Raw genomic sequence first — 25,282 nt, forward strand, 5'->3', positions numbered from 1 at the left:
GACAACAATCAAACATAAAAACAATTTATTTTATCATGAACTTTTGGGAAAAATTAAACCAATACGGAAAATCAAAGCTACATGGCAATCTACATTAAATGCTCGAATTGACGACCTCTTTGTTGAATGCACATGAGTTGTCGGTCCAGACAATTTCTGTGGCAATTTTTTAGCATAATCGGTGTAATACTAATACATGCATCTTTCATTTTTTATTTGAGATGGACGATATCTGTACTTGTTGAAAACACTTCATCCTTTATGTATCCCCAGACAAAAAATCTAATGTGGTAAGATCTGGGGATCGAGCTGGCCAGTTAATTGGTCCATTGTTTCCAATCCATTTTCTTGGAAATATTGCATCTAAATGTTCCCTTACTATTGTTGTGTTATGGGTAGGAGCGCCACCCGATTGAAAATATTGTATTTCATGGCGTATATTCAGTAGCAATTCATCTAAGTAGCCATCGAATTCATTGAATAGAAAATGAAGATACACTTTACTATTCAAATGATCATCGTAAAAGAAAGGACCAACCATACATTCATTTCGAACCTTTCTTGGAAATTGGTTTCCCTATGTAAATGTTCATTTGTATTATTAAACCAATAATGGACCTTTCTGTTGAACCAACTATTGTTGGTGAATTTAATTCGTCCTTCCATATTACTTTTTACAAATATTTTCAACTTTCCTATTTCTACGTCTTAATCACTTCGCAAATCGGACTCTCCTTTCGTAATCCCTTTCATTGAGGTGATTAACTTTCAGTATCCTGTAGTATTGACATTTGTTCTTTATCAAAATAGTTCTGGTGGATTTTACAGAAATCCCCATTTCGTGGGCAATTTCTCGTAAACTGGCCAATCCTGAATTGAAAAAAAAGTTTTCACTGTGTAAATTTTTATGTGGTGATATTTGCTTACCTATAACATTTGTTTGATTTCTCACACTTTCAGTAACCATACATTTTCTTGTTTTCTTTCTGTCAAATGCACCATAGTCCCTCAAATTTCTTTCTAATCGTCTAAAAATTTGGATGTTCGGAATACGACGATTCGGATATAGTTCAACATACATATTCCTTGCCAAAAAGGGATTTCTATATCAAATGTGATATACCCTTGGATTGTGAATTTATCGCTCTATCAATATTTGTAATAAAAACGACAGGTCCGTATTAAAAAAAAAAGTTGATGGTGGCCATGTTGACACGAAACGTTTTATCGAATATTTATTATTACATCCATTATATGGATGTCGTTAACAGATTTCGCAATGAAACAACACCCTCTTGAATCTATCTTATTATTTACAACGAATGAAGCTCACGCCATGCATTGCGGCAATGAATTAGAATACACTTTTTATGAAGAACTAGCTGAAATCAAAGAAAACTCAAAAAATATTCTTCTAAATACTCTTCTAAATACTCTTCTAAATCGCGACTGTCAGTTCTTAGCTTCAGCAGGTTTGAAAACTAAACTGTTTATATACATACAGGGTGTTCATTTGAAAACTTCCCACCACGGATTTATCGAAAACTACTGATTGAAAGAAAAAACGCCGAGACACGTCAGAAGATACATCAAAGGGGACAACTTTTTAACCAATAACTACTTCACCCCCTTTCACCCTCTGCACCCCAGGATCATTTCCTTGAAAATTTTAAATGACAAGGGGTATCGAGTGATAGCTTGTTTGAAAAGTCTTCCGAAGTCCTTCATTTTGACGTTTATTTTTTTCAAATCGGTCGATTCGTTTTCCAGAAAATTAGAAAAATCTGCATTAATTTTTATTTGTTCCGATAGAAAACAAAAACACACGAAAATATCACTTTTCATTTCAATTACATTTAAGGTTTGCCAAATCCACAATTCGTTTATAATTCAAAACGAAAACTACCAACATAAACAGCAGTTCGAATGATTAGACGTGGCAATAACCAAATACCAATCCCAATTTTTTCCGCGATTTTTTCATCAACACAGATATCCTAGGCGAACTGTTTTTATTGTTTACATGTGTAGTTATTCTCAGTTGCTAGGTGAAAGAAGGAATTGAATTTCCTGTCAGTTACCTCTGTCACAGTTTTCAGATCGTGAAAAGTAAATCATTGATTCAGAATCTATTTCGAAAATGGTTTACACACTAGCCGAAAGAGTGGAAATTATTCTGATTTATGGTGCCCAAAATCAATGTGCTCGGCAAACTGCCGTCACGTTTAATGCCAGACATCCAGATAAGTTAACTTCGCATAGGTATGTTTTGGACCTAGTTACTAAATTTACTCAAACTGGATCGGTTGCAAATAAAAAACGTGATAATAGAAGAGTTTTGGATGAAGCCGCTCAAATTGAAGTTTTAGGTCATTTTGGAATAAATCCTAATACTTCGTTACGCAAAATTGCTGCTGCGAGTCATATTTCATTAGGCTCTGTACACACAGTTACTAAACTCCATAAATTTCATCCATTCAAAATGAAAATATTGCAAGAGTTAACCGAAGATGATTTTGATAGGCGAGTGGAGTTTTGTGAAATAATGACTGCAGCGATTAATGATAATACACATTTTATCTAAATGGATTTGTTAATAAGCATAACTGTAGGTATTGGAGCAATGAAAATCCGCATGCTTTTGTGGAAGGGCACACCCAGTACCCTCAAAAAATTAATGTATGGGCAGGCATTTTAGGAAACAAAGTGCTTGGGCCATTGTTCATTGATAGAAATTTAAATGGAGACATTTATTTGGATATGTTGGAAACTACTATCAATCCGCTTATCACTGAAACCATTGAAAACCAAATCGAAGAGGATGGAAACCCTACACTTGATGAGGCTCAGATATATTTCCAGCAAGACGGTGCTCCTCCTCACTATGTTCTTCCGGTTCGACAATGGCTAGACAACGAGTTTCCCGATAAATGGATAGGGCGAAGAGGGCCTATAGAATGGCCTGCTAGGTCCCCGGATTTGACGCCATTAGACTTTTTTCTATGGGGCCATTTGAAGTCCATTGTGTTCACTCCCCAACCTGCAAATTTGAATGAACTTCGTCAACGCATTATCGACAGCTGCCATGATATCCAACAACATGTATTTGAAAATGTCCGTCAGGAATTTGAACATCGCCTATATCATTGTTTGGCCACCAACGGGCAACATTTTGAACAATTATTGAAATAAAATGTAATATTTTTGTATGTATTGTTTCGAAAATTCCCAAATTAGGATCAATAATATTTTTCTAATTTTCTGGAAAACGAATCGACCGATTTGAAAAAAATAAACGTCATAATGAAGGACTTCGGAAGACTTTTCAAACAAGCTATCACTCGATACCCCTTGTCATTTAAAATTTTCAAGGAAATGATCCTGGGGTGCAGAGGGTGAAAGGGGGTGAGGTAGTTATTGGTTAAAAAGTTGTCCCCTTTGATGTATCTTCTGACGTGTCTCGGCGTTTTTTCTTTCAATTAGTAGTTTTCGATAAATCCGTGGTGGGAAGTTTTCAAATGAACACCCTGTATATTGATCCCATATATAATAACATTTCGAAAGAGGCCGACCTTTATAGAGAAAAATTCCAATTTTTTTTTTCAAAATTATGTAAATATTACGAACAAATGTTTACAACTTGGAATGTGTATGTTGAAAACTGGAAGTATAGCTTATATCAGACAAAGAGATGGATATAACTGCGAAGTGTATGTATTGTATTTTTTCAGTCAAATTTTGAAAAAATATTCTTTGATGAAGTCAAACAATATGGATTCTTTCAGGAATGACCTGATGATAATAGTTTCAGAAAATCAAAATCAAAAAGATTTTTGTCTAAATATGGATTTACCATTGTACGAACTCTGAACACCAATTGCAGAATGTGTCAAAGATATTTTTACAACTCTTGTGTCAGTTTCAGAAACCATAAATGTGTACTTTGAAATAAATATTTTTTTTACTGCCACATAATCAATCAATTTTAAGTTTAACTGAATCTATAACTATAATACTCGTCGAACGATACAAACTTAATTTTTCGGTCCTAAGATGCTTTTTATTTTATATTGTTTACACAAGGTGTCATTATATAAGTCTTGTCATTTCAAATTTTTCTTTTATTTTTTCACCATACATTACAGTCTATAATTGTAACGAAGAAGCTAAAAGTTACTTTTGTGAAATATTTTAATATATACTATTATTTATACGTTCAGTTATATATTCAAGAGTTTTATTTAACTTATAATCTGAAGTTACGTTATTTTTATATTTTATTTTTGTTATTTTCGTTGTGGAATAGGTCTACTGGGAACACCACAAACAAAAAAAGCGTCTGTCACTCTACTCTACACAACCTTTCATAGTAATGTAATTATGCAAAAAAAATCCCTATTCACGAATATTTTGATGGAGTCATTGAATTTCATTTTAAAAGCATATATGGTTTGTGGTGGTTGTTTTCCTGCCTGGCAGAATATTTCAACATATGGAACGTATTCTATATGCCAAATTTAATTCATCTAAATAAAAAAAAACGCTATCCGTGAAATATTTAAAGAAATTATGGATTTTTCTTCATAAATTATAATATATGGGGTGGGGGTTGATTGATAAAATATTGGAACATATGGGTTTTTTTCTGTATGTTCAAATGAATATATTTGAATAAAAAAGTCCCCATTCACGCATGATTTGGAGGTATTATCGATTTTTCTTTGAGGTCATTGAGTAAAAATCATTGCTGGCCACGAATTTGATCCCCATTTTGGGAGCTGCTGATTGTCTGGTCTCGCGCGGCGCTTCAACAAATCCATGGCTAGAACTTGTGGCTGCTTTCACACTGATAATCATCCATGCCTTTGTGATGCACTGTTTGGAACCTTTGGTGTAGTAATGAATATTACTGGAGTTTCATCCTAACACCAAACCGTTATTTTAACACTTCGATACGTGTTTAGATCACCAGGTGATCATCTTCAAGAGGAAGATTAAATTAAATATACATACAATGTTATTCTTATTTATACCATAGATAGGTAGCTGAGGTTAGCTAGGTACCTGCGTCTTAAATTGATTTAAGACTACTACATAGGGCAACATTGTGAGATTAATTTAAGACACTCAAGACGGAGGTACCTAGCAGAGGCATCTGTGATATAAATAAGGATAACATTTTACGTATATTTAGTTTAATCTTTCTCTTGAAGATGATCACCTGATGATTGAAACACGTTTCGAGGTTTTAAAATAACGGTTTGGTGTTGGGATAAAACTCCAGTAATATCCATGTCTTTAGTAGTTCTTGTTTCTCTTAGAAGTAATACTGAGGGGTGGTGGCAAACAAGATCGTGAACTAGCTGATCAAGGTTTGCATATAGACTTTGAATGTTGGAGTAAATATCTGTGTTATATGGTATAGTACGACATTTTGGAATCAGTTTTTTTATCAGGTACGTTGACTATGGTGGGAATGTTATTTATATACTTGACTGCTTCATTGTCGTGCCACTATTAATGAGATCAGCTAGTTTCTCTTTGACTGATAAATAATAATTTTTCTGCGTTATAGTTTGATCCCCAAAAATATTTATATTATATACATCGATCGAATTTTTAGGGTTTCATCAGCACTGTTCAGAATAACTGTAAATGACCTATTTTTGTTTGCATCAACTTCACCTAATCAAAAGGTTTTTTTACAGTGACGTCTGCCGTCTGCTTCTCTTTTAAGGCTCCCTTGTTACTTTATTGAACAATGTGTTGCTCCTCATTTGAATTGAATATTTGAGTGAATAACTCGGACAAAATAAGGAAATGTTTTGATTGGCTTCTGAGTTTTGCCGTGGTCTTCTTTGGCTAAAATCCCCAGTTTCCAACTGCAACTGCGGCAGTAACCTTCAGTGGCGTGGTCAACAATTGAAACATTGACGCCAACTGTGAAAGCCAACATTCCTACAATAAGAAAATAGTTCCATCCATGGTGATAATTATCGAATTACTCATACCAGTAACTGATGAAGCTACCGTGTAGCATAGTTTTTCTCAAAGTGGGCGATAACGCCCCCTTGTGGGCGCTGGAGGCCTATAAGGGGAGTAGTAAAGGGCACAGAGAAGTTTGGGGGGCGTTGAAGCGGTTTAGGGGGGCGATGGCTAATTTTAAAATGTTTATTTGCTTTTTACACAAACTTCACCGCTCCTTTACGCTTTACGCGCGTTTCTTCGTGTTTCTTCTAGGGGACTAGTCAGTAACTATTTCCTGTCCGATAGTTGTCAAACTGTACAATAGATGAAGGTAAGCTTCAATGCGAAGCGAGAAGTTTCTAGTCTTCATTCTCGAAAGAACTAGGCAGTATAGCGCGGAATATGTAAAATATGGATTTATTGAAAATACTACAAATCCTTCTTCGCCTATGTGCCTTCTTTGTCGAAAACATTTTCGAATGAAGCGATGAAACCCTCAATGCTACAAGATCATTTGAATAAAATGCATTCATATAAAAAAGAAAAAAGTGTGACTTATTTTCAAGAACTGGAAAAGCTCAGCCAAGTCAAAACTTTTTTTCAGCGGCTTCTAAGCAAGACGACTACAGACTCCGAGCTTCCTACAATATCTCCTTGCTGATTGCTCAAACAGGTAAACCTCACACTATTGTAGAGGATTTAATTTCACCGACAATAAAATAAGTAATACTCGAAACTACTGTGCTCCATAAACCAGCGGCAGATATCCAAAAAATTCCTTTGAGCAATAGTTCAGTGCAAAGACGAATTGATGAGTTGGCTGAAAACATTGAAAAGTGGTCGTGCAACCATCTGAAGACTTCTAAATTCTCAATTCAGTAAGATGAGTCCTTGTTTACCAACCAATGAAGCATTGTTGCTGTCATTCGTGAGGTTTATTAAACACGAGAAAATATATCAAGAACTATTATTTGCCAGAAATCTAGAGACGGATACAAAAGGAGAAACCATATATAATACACTGGAAAAATGTTGTGATGAGAAAGAAATTCCACTGAAGAATATTATATCAGCTGCTACGGATGGCGCTCCGTCTATGACAGGACGTCACAAAGGCTTCATAGCGTACTTAAAAAATAAAATTCCAAATGCTCGCTGTACATTGTGTCAGTCATAGGCAACATTTGGTTGCAAAAAATTTGAGTGAGCGCCTCTCTCAATCACAACACTGGACTGGGTGTTGATCCTTTTTCGAATGTCAACACAGCAGGATCACCCCAGCTGGAAGAAAAACTCATAGAACTAATAAAGAACGAGGAAATAAAAATAAAATTCAAAAATGGACACCAAGAATTTTGGCTACAAAAGCCAATTCCACAATTGTACCCTGGATTGTGGTCCATTGTTCAATGATTTTTGATAGCATTCCCATCGTCGTATTTGTGTGAACGTGTATTAGTGCTGTGGCAACGTTGCTAACTAAAAAGAGAAATCGGTTGCAGATTACCGAACGCGGTGACTTACGGCTGTTTTTGAGTGAGTGTGGGAGAGATGTAAAATATTGACATTTTTCGGGTCCTTTTCAAATCCATCGCCGAATTTCCATGTGTTGCTTTTTTCTTTAATTAGAGGGTCCTCCTAGCTTCACCTTCAAAATGACAGCAACAAATCAAAAACTCTCACTTTTTGGCAATTTCGAAATTGCAATAATTTTGGGCTTATTTAAGACCAATAATTTTTTTAACACATCGAAAGTCAGCGATAGAGGGCAATAGGAGCCTAAAATCATAATGTTGCCTGATCCCATAAGTGATTTTTCTTTGAATGGAATTTGCTAGTTTAACGTTAAGTTAGGAGAATCCACGATATTGACGTTAAACAAAAAGTAAAAAATTTCACTCTAATAAAATTAATGTGAAATTAGGGTCTAAACATAAATATAAATACTCCAAGTTATTCTGCTAACCACAGTATTTTGTGAACATAATCAAGTTTTAGTAAAAAACATCTGGGTTCTTTTGACTACTATGGTTATACGTTGTTTATGGGGCGCTGTAGCATTTGAAGCGTTGCCAGTTTCAAAATTAAGCATGAAGGGTTAGGAATACGACTCGATAATGATTGTATATTGGAAGCGCGAAAGTGATATATTAATAAGGATGAATCAGATTAAAGAAAAAATATGACAGTTCAACAATTCAACGTGCGGTCCCTCAATATGTACAGGGTGTCTCAAAACACATCATTTCAGAAAAAACATGGTATCAATGTATATACAGGGTCTTTCAAAATTCACCATTTAAGAAAAAACACATGTCGGTTTAACGGAAGTCTAGCGTTCCAACATGTCAGAAGGGCACTAAGTCGTATCTTTGTTAACCGAGTTAGCATCATCAGGAGAAGAAGGCGATGACACCCGAAAGTATCGGGAAGTTATGTGTTATGGAGTTAACTTTCGAAGGTGGGGGCAATGGAGGAGCGAAGTATTCGACAATGGCATTTCAAAATACGTTGTTTTGCATACGTTTCGACCGTTTTATATGGGTTTCCACCGTTTTGCGTGCGTTTCGACCGTTTTGCGTGCGTTTATTCGTTATCGTTTCGTCGTCATTGTCGTAGTCGTTTTTGTGTTTCAATATGACAGTCATCTATCATTTAATGCGTTTCGCTCACCAAGTAAGCATCATCAGTAGATTCCTAAATTCCATGCTTTGTCGTATGAAGGTTCATTTTGCGAATTTTCAAACTCCTGAACGGAACCTTGTGGAACACTCAGCCTAACTTCTGTTACAGAGTGGTGTCGGTCAGACAATCAGAATGGAGGGAACAAATATCGGTTGGTTGATTGTGTTAGGTGAAATGTAACTGGAGAATGAGGGTCGAATAATAATAATAGTGATAAAACATTAAAACTTTGAAAATGACGTGGTCAGCGTGGGAGGTGCTGGCGTGGTAAAAAATGTGATGATTTGTAAAAATGAATGAGTTATTACGAAAAAATGGCACAACTGTCAGAAGGGCACTAAGTTGTATATTCGCTAATAACGACCGGATCGTGACCTATAGCACGTCAAATAAAAGAAGAAAAAATGCAAAATGTATCGACGAAGAAAAAACGAAGATGGTGTCACATGTCAGGAAAAAACCTTTTCTGTAGAGAACAGATATTTTTCACTTGGGATGTTGAGGAAAATAGAAAATCAGTCTACTTTGGTTGAATCATAATGATTCGTAACACTGCCACCACGTGAAGGAGCAAATAGATGAAAATTGTTTGTAGACTGTAATTGGCGTCATGTTAGTTATGAGTGAGGGTTAGTAGAATAGAAATGGGGAATGGGTTTTGAAGTTTCTAACGTAGGAGGGAATTATTCATGAATTAAAAAAAAACAATATACAAGAAAATATTTATTTCATTAATATGTTCACAATTACATTTTTCAACACATTTCACTGCTATCAAGGTTTTTCAAATCTCTATACCTCAAATTTACTAATGGTTAGTTGAACATTTAATAATGATATAAAAATCTTTCAGCTGAACTGCAGCTAAATACATATATACTAATAATCAGCAAAAGAGGTTAATCGTCAATATCCATAGCATTTGATGTTTGAAGGATAGAATAGTGACCCCAAGGAAGCGTGTCGTATGAATCTGGATTTATAAAACGTTTATCATCTTCAGGGCTAAGGGCAATCTTGTATTGGGCGATGAAATATACTTGATGTTTATCAGATCGAATCAAATTTTGGGTGACACTCATATTCTTCCATTTATCTAAGCAATTCACATAATCATCGAACGTAATTTTATTCTTCACCACAGAAGATTTGACCTCCTTTGCCTTCTTGGTAACCCCTAAGCATGAAATGATTTGATTAATTTCATCATCATAGCCATCCTCCGTCACCAATACCCTAGTTGCATACAATTTCGATCTAAGGCCTACGTAATCAGTCATCGGAACTGCGTTATTCTCATATTTCATCATAACGAGAACCTTTTTATTCACCAAAGGAAGGTTGGGCTGATTGTTGGAAGGATAATCCGAAGTATCGAAGAATTTGTGACAATCTTGACGTATGATTTCATAAGGACCCTGATTGTATATTTCATAAATAAGGCTATCTGTATCGGTGTAGAGAATTACACAATTATCTCCGAATCGACGTCTCATATAGCCATAATGAAAACAGTATATGGCTGCAATTCAGTATTCAAATAAATATAGGACTTCAACCATGGTGATTGATTGAATTGAAGTACTCGATGAATTTTCGTGATAACAAGCAATGGCTTGTTTGAGGGGTCGATAATGAATCACATATTTTTCTTTTTGTTGAAGGGTAGTCATTAATTTGGTGAGCTCTTTTATCGATTTTTTTTTCATTTTTGGATTTATATATTTATGGCAGTACCTATAGCAAGTCTTTGTGCGAATCATGTAGATGTTTAGGATACTCGAGATCAACTTCAATCATATACCCCACGTCGTTCTCATCGGGTATTGATGAAACATCAATATTGGTATCGCACAACTTAAACCCATCATATGGTAAATACTGAGACATCGCTCACCCATACTGGTTGTTTCCATTGAAATACATGAGGTATATGTCAGGATTTGAAGGGTCATAATTGTTCAAATATTTATTGCTCGCATGAGCTTTTCTCTTCTAACAAACTTGGCTAAGTCCAACTCGAACCCCTCGCTCAACAATTAGAAGCATGTCAGGATCAGAGAGTAGTTCTAATTCGACTTTGGTGTATTTGACCATCGCATCCCACCTAAGGCCTGGTAGCGTAAAGTAGTGAGCAGGGTCCAGAGGCAGCTTGCACGAAATTGTTCGAATACGTCAGCGAGGAGGAGGATAACTGTTTTCATATATGAACCCACATATTGACCCAAACGATTCCACATATCATGGGCTCGTTGATATAGTCTGCGGTGGCAGGGCTTATCTTCTAATCTGTTGTAGAAGGCATCAATAGAGGGTAAGCAAGCTTCATCAAATCTATCGAAGGAATCAATATGATCGTAAGGCATGACTCCCTTCTTAGTAAGTAATTTAACCAAGTCTTCAGGTAACTCAGAGAACTGAAACTTAACATTATGAAATTTTGTCAAGTATGATGCTAACGTATCCAGAGATGAATTCATAAAGCGGAAAGAATCCATGAGTCAAAACTCCACTGGAGTCTCATCCACATTCATTTCGTGAAAGAGGTACTTTTCTTTCGTGATGGGGAGCAGGTCAATCGTACCCCTTTTTCTAGATGCAATGTCTGTGATGATAAAATGTGCATCATAGCCACTCAAATTGTGGAAGACTACGGGAACTACATGGCTCTCTTTGTAGTTTATATTACACCCTTCGTGCGCGGGGCCACGATAGTTATTACATGGTATGAGATGGTTATGGTCGCGTACTTTCCTGTATTCCCGAGTGAAGGGCTCTTCGCAGATGTGGCAGTGTGTAGCTCTTCGAAACTCAGCTTCTTGCTTTTCAGTCTTATCGATGTCTTATGCACACTAAAACATTGTAGCCATATCTTCAGTTAGTGGACCCATCTCATCATCGAACCATTGCATACAACCACTTCACGATATGCCCTGTAGAAGGATAGATTCCCTGATTCATTCTGTATCAACAAATTCAAATTTATAGACAACCAACTTCTCTTTGAAATCATTGCAGAATGGGTCATACATCTAACGGGCGCTTTATCGGTCATTGTCGATTTAAAATATCCCATTCGCTTAAACAGCTTATCATCCTCATTTCATATGAATTGTTTTTCAAATAGTTTTTCAAGTAAGGATCTGGCGAGCGATTGTAAAAGATTTCGACTGATGTACCTACGTAGATTAGTGCTGGCTTTCTGTTTCGTGGTGAGAATGTGATTTTGTTTATTTTCCAATTGGGATATCTAGCTTCTCATCGAGTTTTTATGCATTTGGTTATAAATGCGAAAACGTGTTTCATGGTTGTTTTTTTTTTTTAATTGGGAAAACTGTAAACATCACTTGTGTTCGATTGATCAGGCGAGAGTTCTTTTACATAAAGCCTACACAACATCTCAATGTTTCTTTTTACATATACCACAAAGAAAAGGTATGATTACCAATACAAATAAGTTGGCCTGTTAAGACGGTTCTGGAATTGGTGGCATAAAGATAAGTTTTATGTTAGTATCGTTTCCAACATCGATAGTCAGGTCTAGTACATTCAGATTCTCTTATTGCTTTCACAAGCAATCGTTCAAGCGAAATCCAATTGGGCATTACCCTGTTTGAAGAGAAAACAACGACTGATATTTATTTATAGTGTAATGAATCTGAAGCCGGCCCTGACCGATGTCCCAGTCAGCAAACGCATGTCTCATCGCGAAACATGTCGCGGTATTTTAAACCGTGACAAACAGCGCGAAAGGTGTGGATAAGTCCCGAAATCCGCAGAGAGATCCGTAGCGTTCGTTGACGATATAAAAATTTGCTCTCCGTCCCGAGCAGTAGTCTGTACTTAGAAAGTGAATCGTCCGTTTAAAGAAAGGAATCTAACTGTGAAGATAAATTAGGCGTTAGTTACTAAGTGTTGTATATAAATTAGTTGTGATAGTGAAATATTGTTAAAAATAAATTTGTTTAAGACAGTTAATTCGTTACAATTGGTGTCAGAAGTGGGATTTTTAAAATAAATTTGTGAGCGCTTGGTGGACAATTTTTGTATTACGGTGAAATTGACTATAAAACTTTCTCACTTTCGCGCAGATAGACTGGTGATTCATTGTGCTTCGCGAAGCGGACAGTACCAGACTACGGAAACATAAACTGATAGACCTTTCTCGCGAGAAATAGACTTGTGAAAATAAATAAGTGTTTCGGAATCCATCAAATAAGTGGACATATTCAGTTTTGAGTAAAATAGACAGTGTAAGAGTTGAAATGTTTTCAAGAAAAGTGCGCCTAGTGGACTTGAAAGTCGCCGAATTGAAGCAAGAATTGGAGGTGAGAGAACTAGATTCTTCCGGAAAAAAATCAGTACTCCAGAAGAGACTATGGGACAACTTGATTGAATCAGGAGAAGATCCCGAAACATATTTATTCGAAGTTTCTGGGGGTGATTGCAGTTCAATAATGAGCAAACTCGAGGAGAACACCAAATCGCTGAAAGATGAACTTCAACAAAATTCGAAGAGTTTGAAAGATGAACTTCAACAAAATTCGAAGTGCCTGGAGGAGAAGCTTCTGGAAAATTCGATGAGTTTAAAAGATGAACTTCAACAAAATTCGAAGTGCCTGGAGGAGAAGCTTCTGGAAAATTCAAAAAGTTTGGAAGATAAATTTCTAGAGAATTCGAATAGCTTGAAGGAAGAACTTCCTGAGAATGCAGAAGGCTTGAAGAAAGAGCTTTGTAGTGTGGCGAGCCTACTCGAAGAAAGGATGGGAACCATTGAGACAGAGATAGATAAAATCAGGAAGGAAATGAACACAGAAGTAGAGGAAATCAAGGGCGAAGTTCAGGCAGAAATCAGCGAGATAAAGGAAACAATTAGCAAGTTGCAAAACCAAATTGTTAATTCTGCTCACCCCACAGAAACGGTTACTGAAAACTCAATTCCGGAACTGAAAGATGTCAAACTCAGTTGTGAACCAGGAGAGCTCTCCATGAAGCCGCCCCAGTTCGACGGAAAAACTCCTTGGGCAAATTACCGCCGACAATTTGAAGCTGCGGCCAGAGCGAATGGATGGAATGCAGGAGAAAAGGCGGTAGCATTAACATTGGCGTTGCGTGGAGAAGCAAAGAATATCCTGCAAACCCTCACGGCCCAGGAACAAGAAGACTATGACCAACTTGTAAAGCATCTTGAACTGCGGTATGGACAGGCCCACCTAGAGCACGTTTACCATTCACAGCTGAAGAACCGCTGCCAGAAATCAGGAGAATCCCTACAGGAGTTTGAAGCCGACATAGCTCGATTGGTCCGTCTGGCATATCCTGCTACACCCGAAAATGAAATGGAGCGGTTAGCAGGCATTCTTGGATGGTCTTCGCGACCAAGAAACGAGGCAGGCCTTGACGCTAGCTCATCCCAAACATCTCGTGGATGCACTGGCAAGCGCTCTGGAGTTTGAGGCTGCAAAACAATCCTGCAAGAGCCAGAGCAAAGTTCGAGCTACCGAGGAAGATGGACAAGTGCCTGCAGATATTGCGGCCACCATCAGAAAAGTAATGAAAGAAGTTTTGCCTGAGAGGAAAAATATAAGATGCTGGAACTGTGGGAAAATTGGACATGTGCGTAGCAAATGTCCAGCTTTCAAAGAATCGACACCAAATCAGGAAAACTAGAGGGGGTTGATGAGAAGGGGCTATCGTCGACCTGTATCCAGCAAGCCCCCGTAAAAAACGCATATGTTGCCGTTCTCCAACGACAAGACAAAGGTGTTTTCGTAGACGGCCTCATCAACAACGAGCCTTGCACCATGCTGTTAGATACAGGTGCGACGAGAACCATTCTTGGGCCAACCTTTGCCAAAACACCGGTAAGAATTGAACCGTCAAGCTGGAAGTTACGCACTGCAACAGGGGTGCCAGTCAATGTACTTGGAGAACTACCAATTGAATTGGTGTTGGGCAGCACAAAATTGAAACATCGTGCATTGGTGGCGGACATCGAGGACGATGCGATCATTGGAATGGACATCATGAATTCCAGAGGGTTCGAGCTGAATTTTCAAGACGACGTCCTACGTGTCGGCGGAGAAGAGCTGGTGCTTCATGAAAGAAGCGAAGAGATGATTAGATTGGCCGAAGACGTGTGAGTACCTGAGAGGGCTGAAACCATACTAGAGGCTCGCTTGGACGGTGGTGCGAACAGCGGGAATGTGGTAATGTTCGAGCCCAAGATACATGACGAGAAAATTGGACGAGGAATCGCACTGGGGAAGACCCTGTTGCGTGTTGATGAAATTGTGCCGGTCAGGGTCATGAATGTCAACTACTTTCCCGTAACCTTTAAGAAGGGAACTGTTCGTCCATTTCCTCTTTCATACTGAGTGTACGCAGTTCAGTTAGCCAAGCCAACAACTTGCCTAAAGAGTTGGAGAAGTTAATTGACATTTCCTCCAAAGACATGCCATCAACTCACCGATCTACATTGAGGGAGTTAGTCAAGTGGTACCAGGAAATCTTCGATATTGGAGAAGGAAAAGGCAGCAGAACGAATGTGGTTCAGCATTGAATCGACACTGGGAATGCCCGACCAATCCGGCAATCGGCTAGAAGACTCCCTCTTGCCAAGAGAGAAGAGGCAGACAAGATAGTCAGCGATATGGGAAAAGAAGACGTCATCGAACCTTCTGATAGCCCCTGGTCTTCCCCAGTCGTGTTAGTGAAGAAGAAGGACGGCTCGACAAGGTTCTGCGTGGATTATCGCCAACTAAATCACGTGACAAAGAAAGACAGCTACCCTCTTCCAAGAATCGACGACACTCTAGACACGCTAGACGGCTCCATAATTTTCTTGACCTTGGATTTGAAGAGTGCATATTGGCAAGTTGAATTGGCCCCAGAAGATCGAGAAAAGACAGCTTTCACCATCGGCTCAGGATTGTGGCAGTTCACGGTTATGTCATTCGGGCTTTGTAATGCTCCAGCGACCTTCGAGAGATTGATGGATACGGTTCTCAAAGGGCTCTCATGGAAGACGTGTCTAGTGTATCTCGACGATATAATCGTGGTCGGAAAATCGTTCGACGATCACTTGAAAAATCTGGAGGAGATGTTCATGCGTCTGAGGAATTCTGGATTAAAACTTAGTCCCAAGAAATGCCATCTGTTCCAGAAAGAAGTCCGTTACCTTGGCCACGTTGTCTCTGGCGAAGGAGTGGCGGTAGGCGAACAAAAGATCAAAGCAGTTAAGGATTGGCCCATTCCAAAAGACATACATCAGCTTCGGAGCTTCCTTGGTTTATGCACCTACTACCGCCGATATGTGCTGGGGTTTGCCAACATCGCCAAACTATTGACCCGCCTCACAGAAGGGCAGATCCAGTTCCAGTGGAACTGGATCTGCGTGGAAAAAAATTTAAAAATCTGCCGATCGGTTTCAACTATTTTGTTGCTGATACTCACGGTGTATTTGAGTATACTCCTGGTGAGCAATAAATTAAAAAACACTGTATTCCAGAAAAAAACATTTTCAAGGTAGCAAGAACAGGGAGAATTTAAAAAAATATTAATCATTATCAGCCGATCGAGACCAACTATTTTGTTGCTGATTCTCGGAGTGTATTTGAGTACCCTCCTGGTGAGCAACAAATTTAAAACACTTTTCCTATTGACGATGATCACTTGGTGATCGAAACACGTGTCGAGGTGTTGAAAATAACGATTTGGTGTTGGGAAAAAACTCCAGTAATATTCATTAATTACTACACCAAAGGTTCCAAACAATGCATCATAAGTATAGGATAGCTGGTTTTCTATACTATGAATTGGTTTCTTTGAATACTTACCGGATGAAATGATATGGTCGAATTGATAATTGAACCGTGATACGGTATTATTTACTCAAAGTTTCAAGGAGAAAATATTTACCGCAAATTTAACCCGTTACACAAATGCTATGGATATTGACGATTAACCTCTTTTGCTTTATTAATAGATATTTATTTGGCTGCAGTTCAGCTAAGATAAGATTTTTATATCATTATTGAATGATCGACCAACTGTTAGTAGATTTGAGAGGTATAGAGATTCGAAAAACTTTAATAGCAGCAAAATGTCTCGATACTTAAAAATTGTAATTTTGTACATATTAATGGAATGATTATACAGTGCATTTCTTTAATGTCCCCCTCCCCCTTTTATTTTTTGAACGGGCCAACTCAAAAATTCAAATTTGGAATAATGAAATTAATGCATGAATACTTCATTTTGAAGTTAAATTGACAGACGAAACTTTCAAGATGGCGACTGGGCGCTATCTGGGAATAAAATTAAATTAAAGGGGGGTCTTGTGACACATCATTTTGATGGATTTCTAGCCCGCGAAGAGACCTTCTTCTTTTCTGTTCGAGAGCCCTGGCTTTTTTTAGGGCTTCCTTAAATAAGTTACACTTTAGTGTACCTACTCTGTGGCTTTCAGTACACAGTGGGCAGAATTCCTCCTTGCTACATGTTGTAGCGCCGTGATCCTTTTCCCCACATTTATAGCAGCTTCTCGTCCTGCCCGGCCCGGAGCACTTGTCCATTTCGTGGTCAAAGGCCCAGCACCTCCCGCATCTGGGCACCTTCACCCGTTTTTCCACTTTACATCTGACAATCCCGACTCTAATGAAAGCTTTATTTTGGAGTTTTTTGCCAGTTCGCTCGGCATGGTCAAAGTTACCGCCAAGGTCTCATTGTTAAGTGGGCGCGGTTCGCTGACTTTGAGTTCGGCACTCCTATCATCTATGGCTACCCGGACTGCATTGATGATGTCTTCCTTTGTAGCGTCTCTGGACATCCCTTTGAGGTGAAAGGTTTCTAACGGTGTTTCTCCTATTTTTCCAATTCGGAGAGATTTGTCAACCTTCAATGCGTCATTTAGGTTGTTTAGAGCTCCTGCGTCTTTGTCAATGGTCAGCAAGAGTTTTTCGTCCTTAGTACTCTTTATACGGTGTATTGAGGAAACTGCCTCGTTATTTTTGACAGCCCCCGTTACCTTACATTTGGCATTATAAGCATCAACAGCAGAAAAAAAATTCCAAATTGGGCTTTTCTTATTATCCGACATGATTGGGACGAAACTAGAAATATTCTTTGATAAACTTGTACAAGACACCGTGCGCTCTACTCTTTCGTATTTATTCTGACTTCTGACAGTTCTGACTCGCTATTAAAACGAAATGATACCAAATTACCAAATACCAAAACAAGTGGGAACCTAGATACCTAGAATACGTGAATCCGGTGAATTGTTCGTAGTTCGTAGTGGGGTACGTTTACGTACAGCCCACTCTCACGTGATTACGATACCACCGGTAGTAGGGAGTGGAAGTGGAACTGTTATGTTAGATCTGTTCTTGGCGCATTCGGCGCAGCGGAACAACTAGTATTTTTGGAACAGGTATTTGTAACAGGTATGCGTCTGTCACTGGAACAGGAGATACCTGTTCCAAAAAAATATTGGGATCAGCCATCCCTATGCTAAGGTGACAGCAGTGCAACGCTATGTAACAGGTAATAACACTTCGACCAATAATAACGCACCATCTAGAAAGGCGGGCTACCTGTGTCAACATAAATACAGCTTACGAACTAGAAATCACGAGTCAACGGTGAACCATCAGGATGAATAGACCTCTGAAGAAGCCAGCCACTCGTGCTAGCGAAACATTAGGATACGGTTTCAAACAACGACGGCCTTCAAACCCAAACGAAGATCGTAACACTGGAATTGTTTCAAATTGCCAAAAAGTATTTTACTTTGACCATAACTCGACCAACATGATAATAACGAAAACAATTAGTTATAGCATGAATAATTTTAGTAAGTGTTCATACTGCGTCCCTTCACGTAGAATACACATATTGCATCTAGTGATTCTCTTCGTGACAGCTGAAAGCGTTTCCTGCGATATGGAAGCACAAACATTAGTGATACTATTTTTTAAATTATCTTTTTGTTAACGTTGCATATAGACTATGTCTTTAATATATCCCCACAAAAAGAAATCTAGTGAAGTAGTATCTACTTCGAGCTGGACATGGTATTGGACCTATTTCCAATCCATTTCTCATTAAAAGTGTCATCCAAATATTGGGTAATTATTCTATTATTATGCGGAGATAATTCTTCTTGAAAGCACATATTCAGCCGAGTTTGTATTGGTAAATTCTTCAAGAGATTCGGCAACACATGTTGGAAGAAAACCAAGTACCTATCCCCATTGAAAATTCCTTCAAAAAATGAGGTCCTATCAAACAACTATAAATGATTCCGCACCAAACATTAACCCCACACAGACTGAAATTTCGTTTCTTGCATCCTATGAGGGTTCACGTCAGACCAATAGTGACAATTATGTTTATTATACCGTTTGAAACGTTATGTTTAGAAACGGCTTTCATCACTCCATAATAGTTTGTTCAGAAACCATCATCACAAATACGGGTGGACAACCATGTAATGCAGTTCAGTCAGTCAGTCAGCATCTCCTAAATATGGAAATAGATTATAGTTTTCAAAAATGAAACAAAGATTATTACCAGCATAGAATTTGTTTTTTGACAAAATACGTTGCATTGACGATTCCGACATATCACAATCCATTGCTAATTGTCTAGTAGAACTATGTCGTTCCAATACCATTTGACCTAACACTGTTTTTCTCGCTTCTGCTCAATAAAACATTCATTTTGGGCCAAAGATTTGGCTAAGCTAGCCAATGTTTTGTCTGACGGTAGTCTTCTGTCAGAATACCGATTAGCGTATATTATCACTGCTTCTTTTGAATTGCTTCTTGCTTCGTCATAAGTACATATTATATCCAACTTTTCTGCATTTGAAAATTGAACCATTTTTCAATTTCACGAAAAACCAACACTAAAGTGAAAACACTTTCTTCAAACCTGACATGTTTTCTAAATATGTTATTACATTTATTTTAACTTATTCGTGCCCCCCGTTATAAGATTGTTACGTTTTTCCCCGTGGGTTGACCAATGATTGACTACACTGAATAATCAAACTTAATTTCATTTCACCTTAAAAACAATAAACACTTCAACTAAAACTTCTACTATTATTTGAATGTCTATCGCTTTACTAGATCACTTCTGATTAACGGAAAAACAGATTTTAAAACAGATTTTTTAAAACTTCACGTACCGCACTGTAACGTCCACTCCTCGTGGCTAGCCTTTAAATATCGTAATTCAATGTTGTCAAAATTTCTCCGAAGTTCTATCGAAGTCGGTAACATTACTCTCATTGTTTCTCGATTGGTGGAGAATCATCGTGCACTCGCGCGCTCTCAGCCACGTCACGCCTGGTTTATGGCTACCAGCGGCGGCCGGCGTTATTTTCTTTCGGGCATGATTTACAACACTACCCCCTTTTCTGAGGTTGTTCGCCCCGAACATTCCAAAAGGGGACATCACGACCCATGTAAGGACTCAGCCTCTCAATGTGGACAACTGCTTCTGGGTGACAATTGGATTCTATACACCAGGTCGTTCATCTTTTTGGTTACAAAGTAAGGTCATTGCCATTGTCTATGCAATTTGGGACACAAACCTTTCCGACGTGTTGGGGTTGGTAGAGCCGCACTGCATGGCAATCTTTGAAACTCACTGGCAGCGACTTTCTGTCTAATCTTATTTTCATCCTATCGCTGAAAAACTGTAATTTAGTCCTGGCAAATTCGTGTACAATCACCAGTCTTCTTCAGGTCATTCAGATACTCTGAAAGAGGTACCTCTTGAGATTCATCGAAAGGACTGCCATACGATACATCTATCGGAAGCTTCAGTTCCCTGCCAGTTAACAACATGGATGGTGTATATCCTGTCGCGTCATGTTGAGAGCTCCTGTATGCCAACAGAAAAAAAGGAATCAATTTATCCCAGACTCTGGTTTTCGGAGACAAACATCGAGAGGTAGTTATTGATGGTGCGATTATGCCTCTTGACCATTCCATCGGATTGTGGGTGAAGAGCAGTTGTTCTTGTCTTCTTTATTCCCAACAGAGTCATCATTTCCTTCCATTAATCCGATTCGAAGTTGCGGCTCCGATCCGAGTGTAGTTCTTGGAGTACTCCGTGCCTGGCAATTACGTTCTGCAACAAGGCTTCTGCCACCATTTTAGCCTCTTGGTTGGGTAAGGCTACTACTTCAGGCCCTTTGGAAAAGTAGTCCATCACAACCATAAGGTACTTGTTACCGGACGTGGTCATAGGGAGTCGACTGCGATTCTCTCGAAAGGGCACCCACTGAGGTACTGCTTCAACTTTCCTCTTTGCCTTGTCTTTGGACCCTTTGCTGAAGAGCACAGGTCACAGCGCTTACACCACTATTCCACGCCTCGACGCCATTTGGCCCAATAGTACCTCTCTCTCGCTCTCGCTAGAGTTCTATTTACTATGCCCGCCAGTGCGACCGTCGTGGAGCCGTTCAAGGATACTCGAGATACACGTCTTAGGAAGGATCATCTGGAACTTGTGGGTTCTTCCATCCGTGCTTTTCCATTTCCGAATGAGGTCATCTCGAATGCTCATGAAGTCCTATTAGAGCCAGTAACCCTTTTCCTGCTGGCCGTGCTTGGAAATCTCTTGCCATTCCGGTCTCGCTCCTTTGGCAATTCATTCTCGTATAGTTTTCTAGACGGGATCCTCCTTCTGCGCTACGATGATGTCTTGCCTCGTCAGGAAGGTACTGTCACTCTCAGAGGCCGTTAACGAACGTACTTCACCGTGGTTAGGTGATTCCTCTAATTAGCTGTTCGTGTCCCTGGACAAGGGACCCTTACACGCTATTACCCTCAGGATCTGATGAACCCGAAACGGCAGGAGGTAGGGGAGCTTATCTCCCTATCAGAGCTGTCCATAAAGGAGTCTCTGTCTGCTACCATATCACGTCTGGTGGGAAGTTCTTCTGGTAGCTGGGTGTCCGTGTCCTCCTGGCGTTGGCAAAATTTGCATCCAGATGTCGAGCATGGTCTTCTTGAAAGGTTATCTGCGTTTCCGTGATTCTTTTCCGATGTTGAATTTCAAAATCGTAAGTTTGTAACTTTTCTATCCACCTAGCTATTTGTCCTTCTGATTTTCTGAAGTTGAATAGCCATCGAAGTGCTGAATAGTCTGACCTGATGAAAAATTTACGGCCATATAAAAAGGAGTGGTAGTGATCCATCGCTTTGACCCCTACGAGGAGTTCTTTTCTAGTAACGCAGTAATTTTTTTCGGACCTTTCCAGGAACTTACTAAAGTAGCTGATGACTGCTTCTTCTTCCTCTTGTACCTGGGAAAGTACTGCTCCTATTCCATGTTGGGACGCATACGTGTCGAGTATAAACAAGCCCTCCTCCTTTGGGTACGCCAGGATCGGTGCGCTGGTCAAATGTCTCCTCAGGATAGCAAATACTTGTTGGTAGTCTGGGAACCAACCGAAAGGTGTTCTCTTTTCAGTTAAGTTATGCAGCGGTCTGGTGATGTTTCCAAAGTCCTTCACGAAACGCAGGTAATAACTACAGAGTCTAAGAAAGCTTCTTACGGCGTGCTTCCTCTTCGGTGTTGGCCATTCTGCACTACCTTGATTTTCTCCGGACCTGTTTCTGCTCCTTTTGAAGACACGTGTCCCAAGAAATTCACCTTTTTTTGGAAGAGGCAGCACCTCTTGGAATTGATCTGCAGATGAGCGTTCCGTAGCCTCGTGAAAACACTCCTCAAGTTTGACATGTTCGTCAAAACTTTTTCCGGTGACTATAATGTCATCCAGATAGACCAAGCATGTTTTCTAGGTAAGTCCTCTCAACACCAACTGCAACCATCTGCATTCGGGTGTTCAGGGTGTCATCTTTTCTAGGGAGCGGGTAACTGTCCTTTCTGATGACATCATTAAGCCTCCTGGAGTCTACGCAAAATCTCGTCGATCCATCCCTCTTAGTCACCAACACGACAGGTGACGACCAGGAGCTGTTTGATTCCTCGATTACTCCTTGCTCCAACATGTCCTTAACAATGGATGCATCTTCGTCTTTCTTCGCGAAGGTAAGACGTCTCGGTGGTTGGCGTATGGGCTTGGTATCGCCAGTATCGATGCGATGTTGAACTAAATCCGTTCGACCAATGATTTTGCCCTTCACTAACATATCGTTCTCTTCCCCGACGAATCGGGTGACCTTGCATAGTTCTTCTTCAGACAGATGGTTCCACGTCTTCTTGAAAGAGTCTATGAGTTCTGGCAATTTTCACGATTGGTTTGCAGATGCCTATTACTTGCCCTTTCTTGAGAGTCACCTTGTTATTATTTGGGTCAATTATTCTTACTGGAATGGTCTGATTGTTACCATTCACGAGGGATCTGGCCACGATAATTCAGAGCCGTTGGATGGCTGTATCAATGCTGTACTGAAGCCGCCAGGTTCAGCAAATTCCGCTTGAAAATTTTTCTCGGTGTTAGAAGAGATTCTAGAATCTTCCAGTATAACCATCTTTTGGATCTGTCATAAGGCTGCAAGTGTACGTCGAGCAAAATTTCCTCATTTCCGACTTTCAGCAGTTTATTTCTTACATCCACCACAAATCCGTAGGGGAACGTCATGTCTAGTCCCAGAATCAACTCGTCGACGATGTTGGCCACTAATACCTTAGTTTCTATTTCGCAATTTCCAAGCCCAGTAACACTTCAGCTTCTCCATAGACTGTTAATCTATCTCCAGTGGCTGTTTCCAGAACAGGTACTACCGACAATTTCTTCAAACTGCTTCTGTTGGAAATGTCGGCTCTCATTACTGACCTCGTTGCTCCAGTATCGAGGTTAAAAAGGCACTGATGATTATTCAGGAATCCGTCGACAACCAAGCTGTTACTGTTGCGTCCAATCATGGAAGTCGAATACCTGGGAGCTTGGTTTTTCCAAATCACGACGTTCCAGTTCGGGTGATCTAGAACGCCAGTCTCTTCTTTCGTTGGATGCTGGACGTTATCGACAGTCCCGCCATAAATGTCCTTCTTTGCCGCAGTTATAACATTCAGGCCGTCTTCGCCTTGGGTACAGTTCCATTTGTCAAATATTTCTTAAAGAATTTTTCAAGGCATACCATGACTCGATCTTTTTCTTCGTCTTCCTTTTCATTGATGGCCCTCGCTAGAACTTTTCGTTGTTGTCGTGAAGCATTTTTGGCATCTCCAAACTCTAGGGCATGAATGATGGCTTCATTCAATTTTTATGACGTATCATTCTCAATGACTTCGGCAGCTCCATGTCACGAACCCCGTCGATGAAACTATGGACATTAATCAGTGGGTGAAGTTATCCGGTGCTTCTGGGTAGGCGAGTATTACTAATCTCTCGACTTCAGCTCCAAACTCTTGGAAACTTTCTGACGGACCTTGAGTCTCACTACCATATCTGACCTCCAAATCTGATACGACTGCTTCATAATCCTTTTGCCTATTCGCTGGAATATTTTACAGAATTTCGGAAGCCTTTCCTCTTAGTGCCAGTATGAGAGCTGTTGCTTTCTCCTCATTTCTCCGCAGCGGTCTCAAATTGTCTGCGATAAATTGACCATGAAGATTCGCCATTGAAAGTTGGAGTTTTAATAAAACTACTGCTAGAAGGGGAGGGTGTCGTTTCCGATTTGCATTTTTCTGTAGTAATCCTTTTCGGTTCTGGTAATTCTTTCCGAAGTTCCCGGAAAACTTATTGTCGACTCCTTCAAACTTTTTGTCGACTCCTTCAAACATTTTGTCGACTTCTTCAAACTTCTTCTCTCTGCAGTTGATTCAGTGGGATGTCCATTGCGCCACCTGCAGACAGAGCCAGGAAACAACTCCACAAGCATACTCCGGGGTGGGAGTCGGAATGATGATTGATATTCCGGAGAGGTGCATTATGACATGCTAAAGGTTGTACCTTTCCTCTCATGCAGACCTACGACTTTGTAGGTCTGAACGTCTCGCACCCACGACGTTCTACCAACGTCGTTGATCCCAATATTTGGCAACATTGTAATGAATGATTAGGAATGGGCAGAAATAAGCATATATATTAGTGAAATGACTTCTCGTTGACGGGAATATTGAATACTTTACTTGTGATAGTGCCCATCTCTGTAGACGATAAAGCTGCTATATTTCCATTTGATTTCTATTCTATAATAATTTCTCTCGGAATAAATTTTTCGCATTAAATAAAGAGTTTTATGAATACCAGGAAACTGATTTGAATTTTGAATTTTTTGTCATTGAAGTAAGTCTTTCAACGCGGCAAAATTCAAATGTTTGTAGGTACATTGATGATTTAAGTAAGTCATCAAATTAATAATTAAACTAATTCATACTTATCACAAGCAGAATTTGAAAGATAATGTGATTACTATTACTCATCATACAAGATTTCAGTATTAAAACAAACTCGTTATGTGTGGGTCAGTTGCAAATATACAATAGTTATGTCTAACTCTTCCAGTGTCTCTTATTTATAAGACGGATATATTGTATGAGTCAAAAGTGACAAAAGTGATATTTCAGTTAAATAAGTAGAGGGGTAGTACTTCAAATATTCGTTAAAGCCACTGCTAAATGTGTAAGAATATAG

General features: G+C 39.2%; 2 protein-coding genes across 10 annotated transcripts in view; one reads left to right on the top strand and one right to left on the bottom strand.

The window, feature by feature from the left end:
* LOC141480556 (uncharacterized) overlaps positions 1–25,282 on the bottom strand; it is a 285,808-nt gene that overhangs the window by 45,735 nt on the left and 214,791 nt on the right. The window lies entirely within an intron of this gene.
* RhoGAP68F (Rho GTPase activating protein at 68F) overlaps positions 1–25,282 on the top strand; it is a 206,661-nt gene that overhangs the window by 21,555 nt on the left and 159,824 nt on the right. For 7 of the 9 annotated variants that reach the window (XM_074170633.1, XM_074170584.1, XM_074170618.1 and 4 more), the window contains one exon: positions 6,572–6,640. The exons of the other annotated variants lie outside the window; for them this stretch is intronic. In XM_074170633.1, the coding sequence (XP_074026734.1) occupies positions 6,572–6,640 (69 nt within the window). The remainder of the gene's footprint in view (positions 1–6,571; positions 6,641–25,282) is intronic. 9 annotated transcript variants of the gene reach the window in all.

Source organism: Leptinotarsa decemlineata, unplaced genomic scaffold, assembly GCF_025532065.1.
Source record: "Leptinotarsa decemlineata unplaced genomic scaffold, Ldec_3_MD MMD2_P_RNA_scaffold_11, whole genome shotgun sequence".
In the NCBI taxonomy this organism is placed as follows: Eukaryota; Metazoa; Arthropoda; class Insecta; order Coleoptera; family Chrysomelidae; genus Leptinotarsa; species Leptinotarsa decemlineata.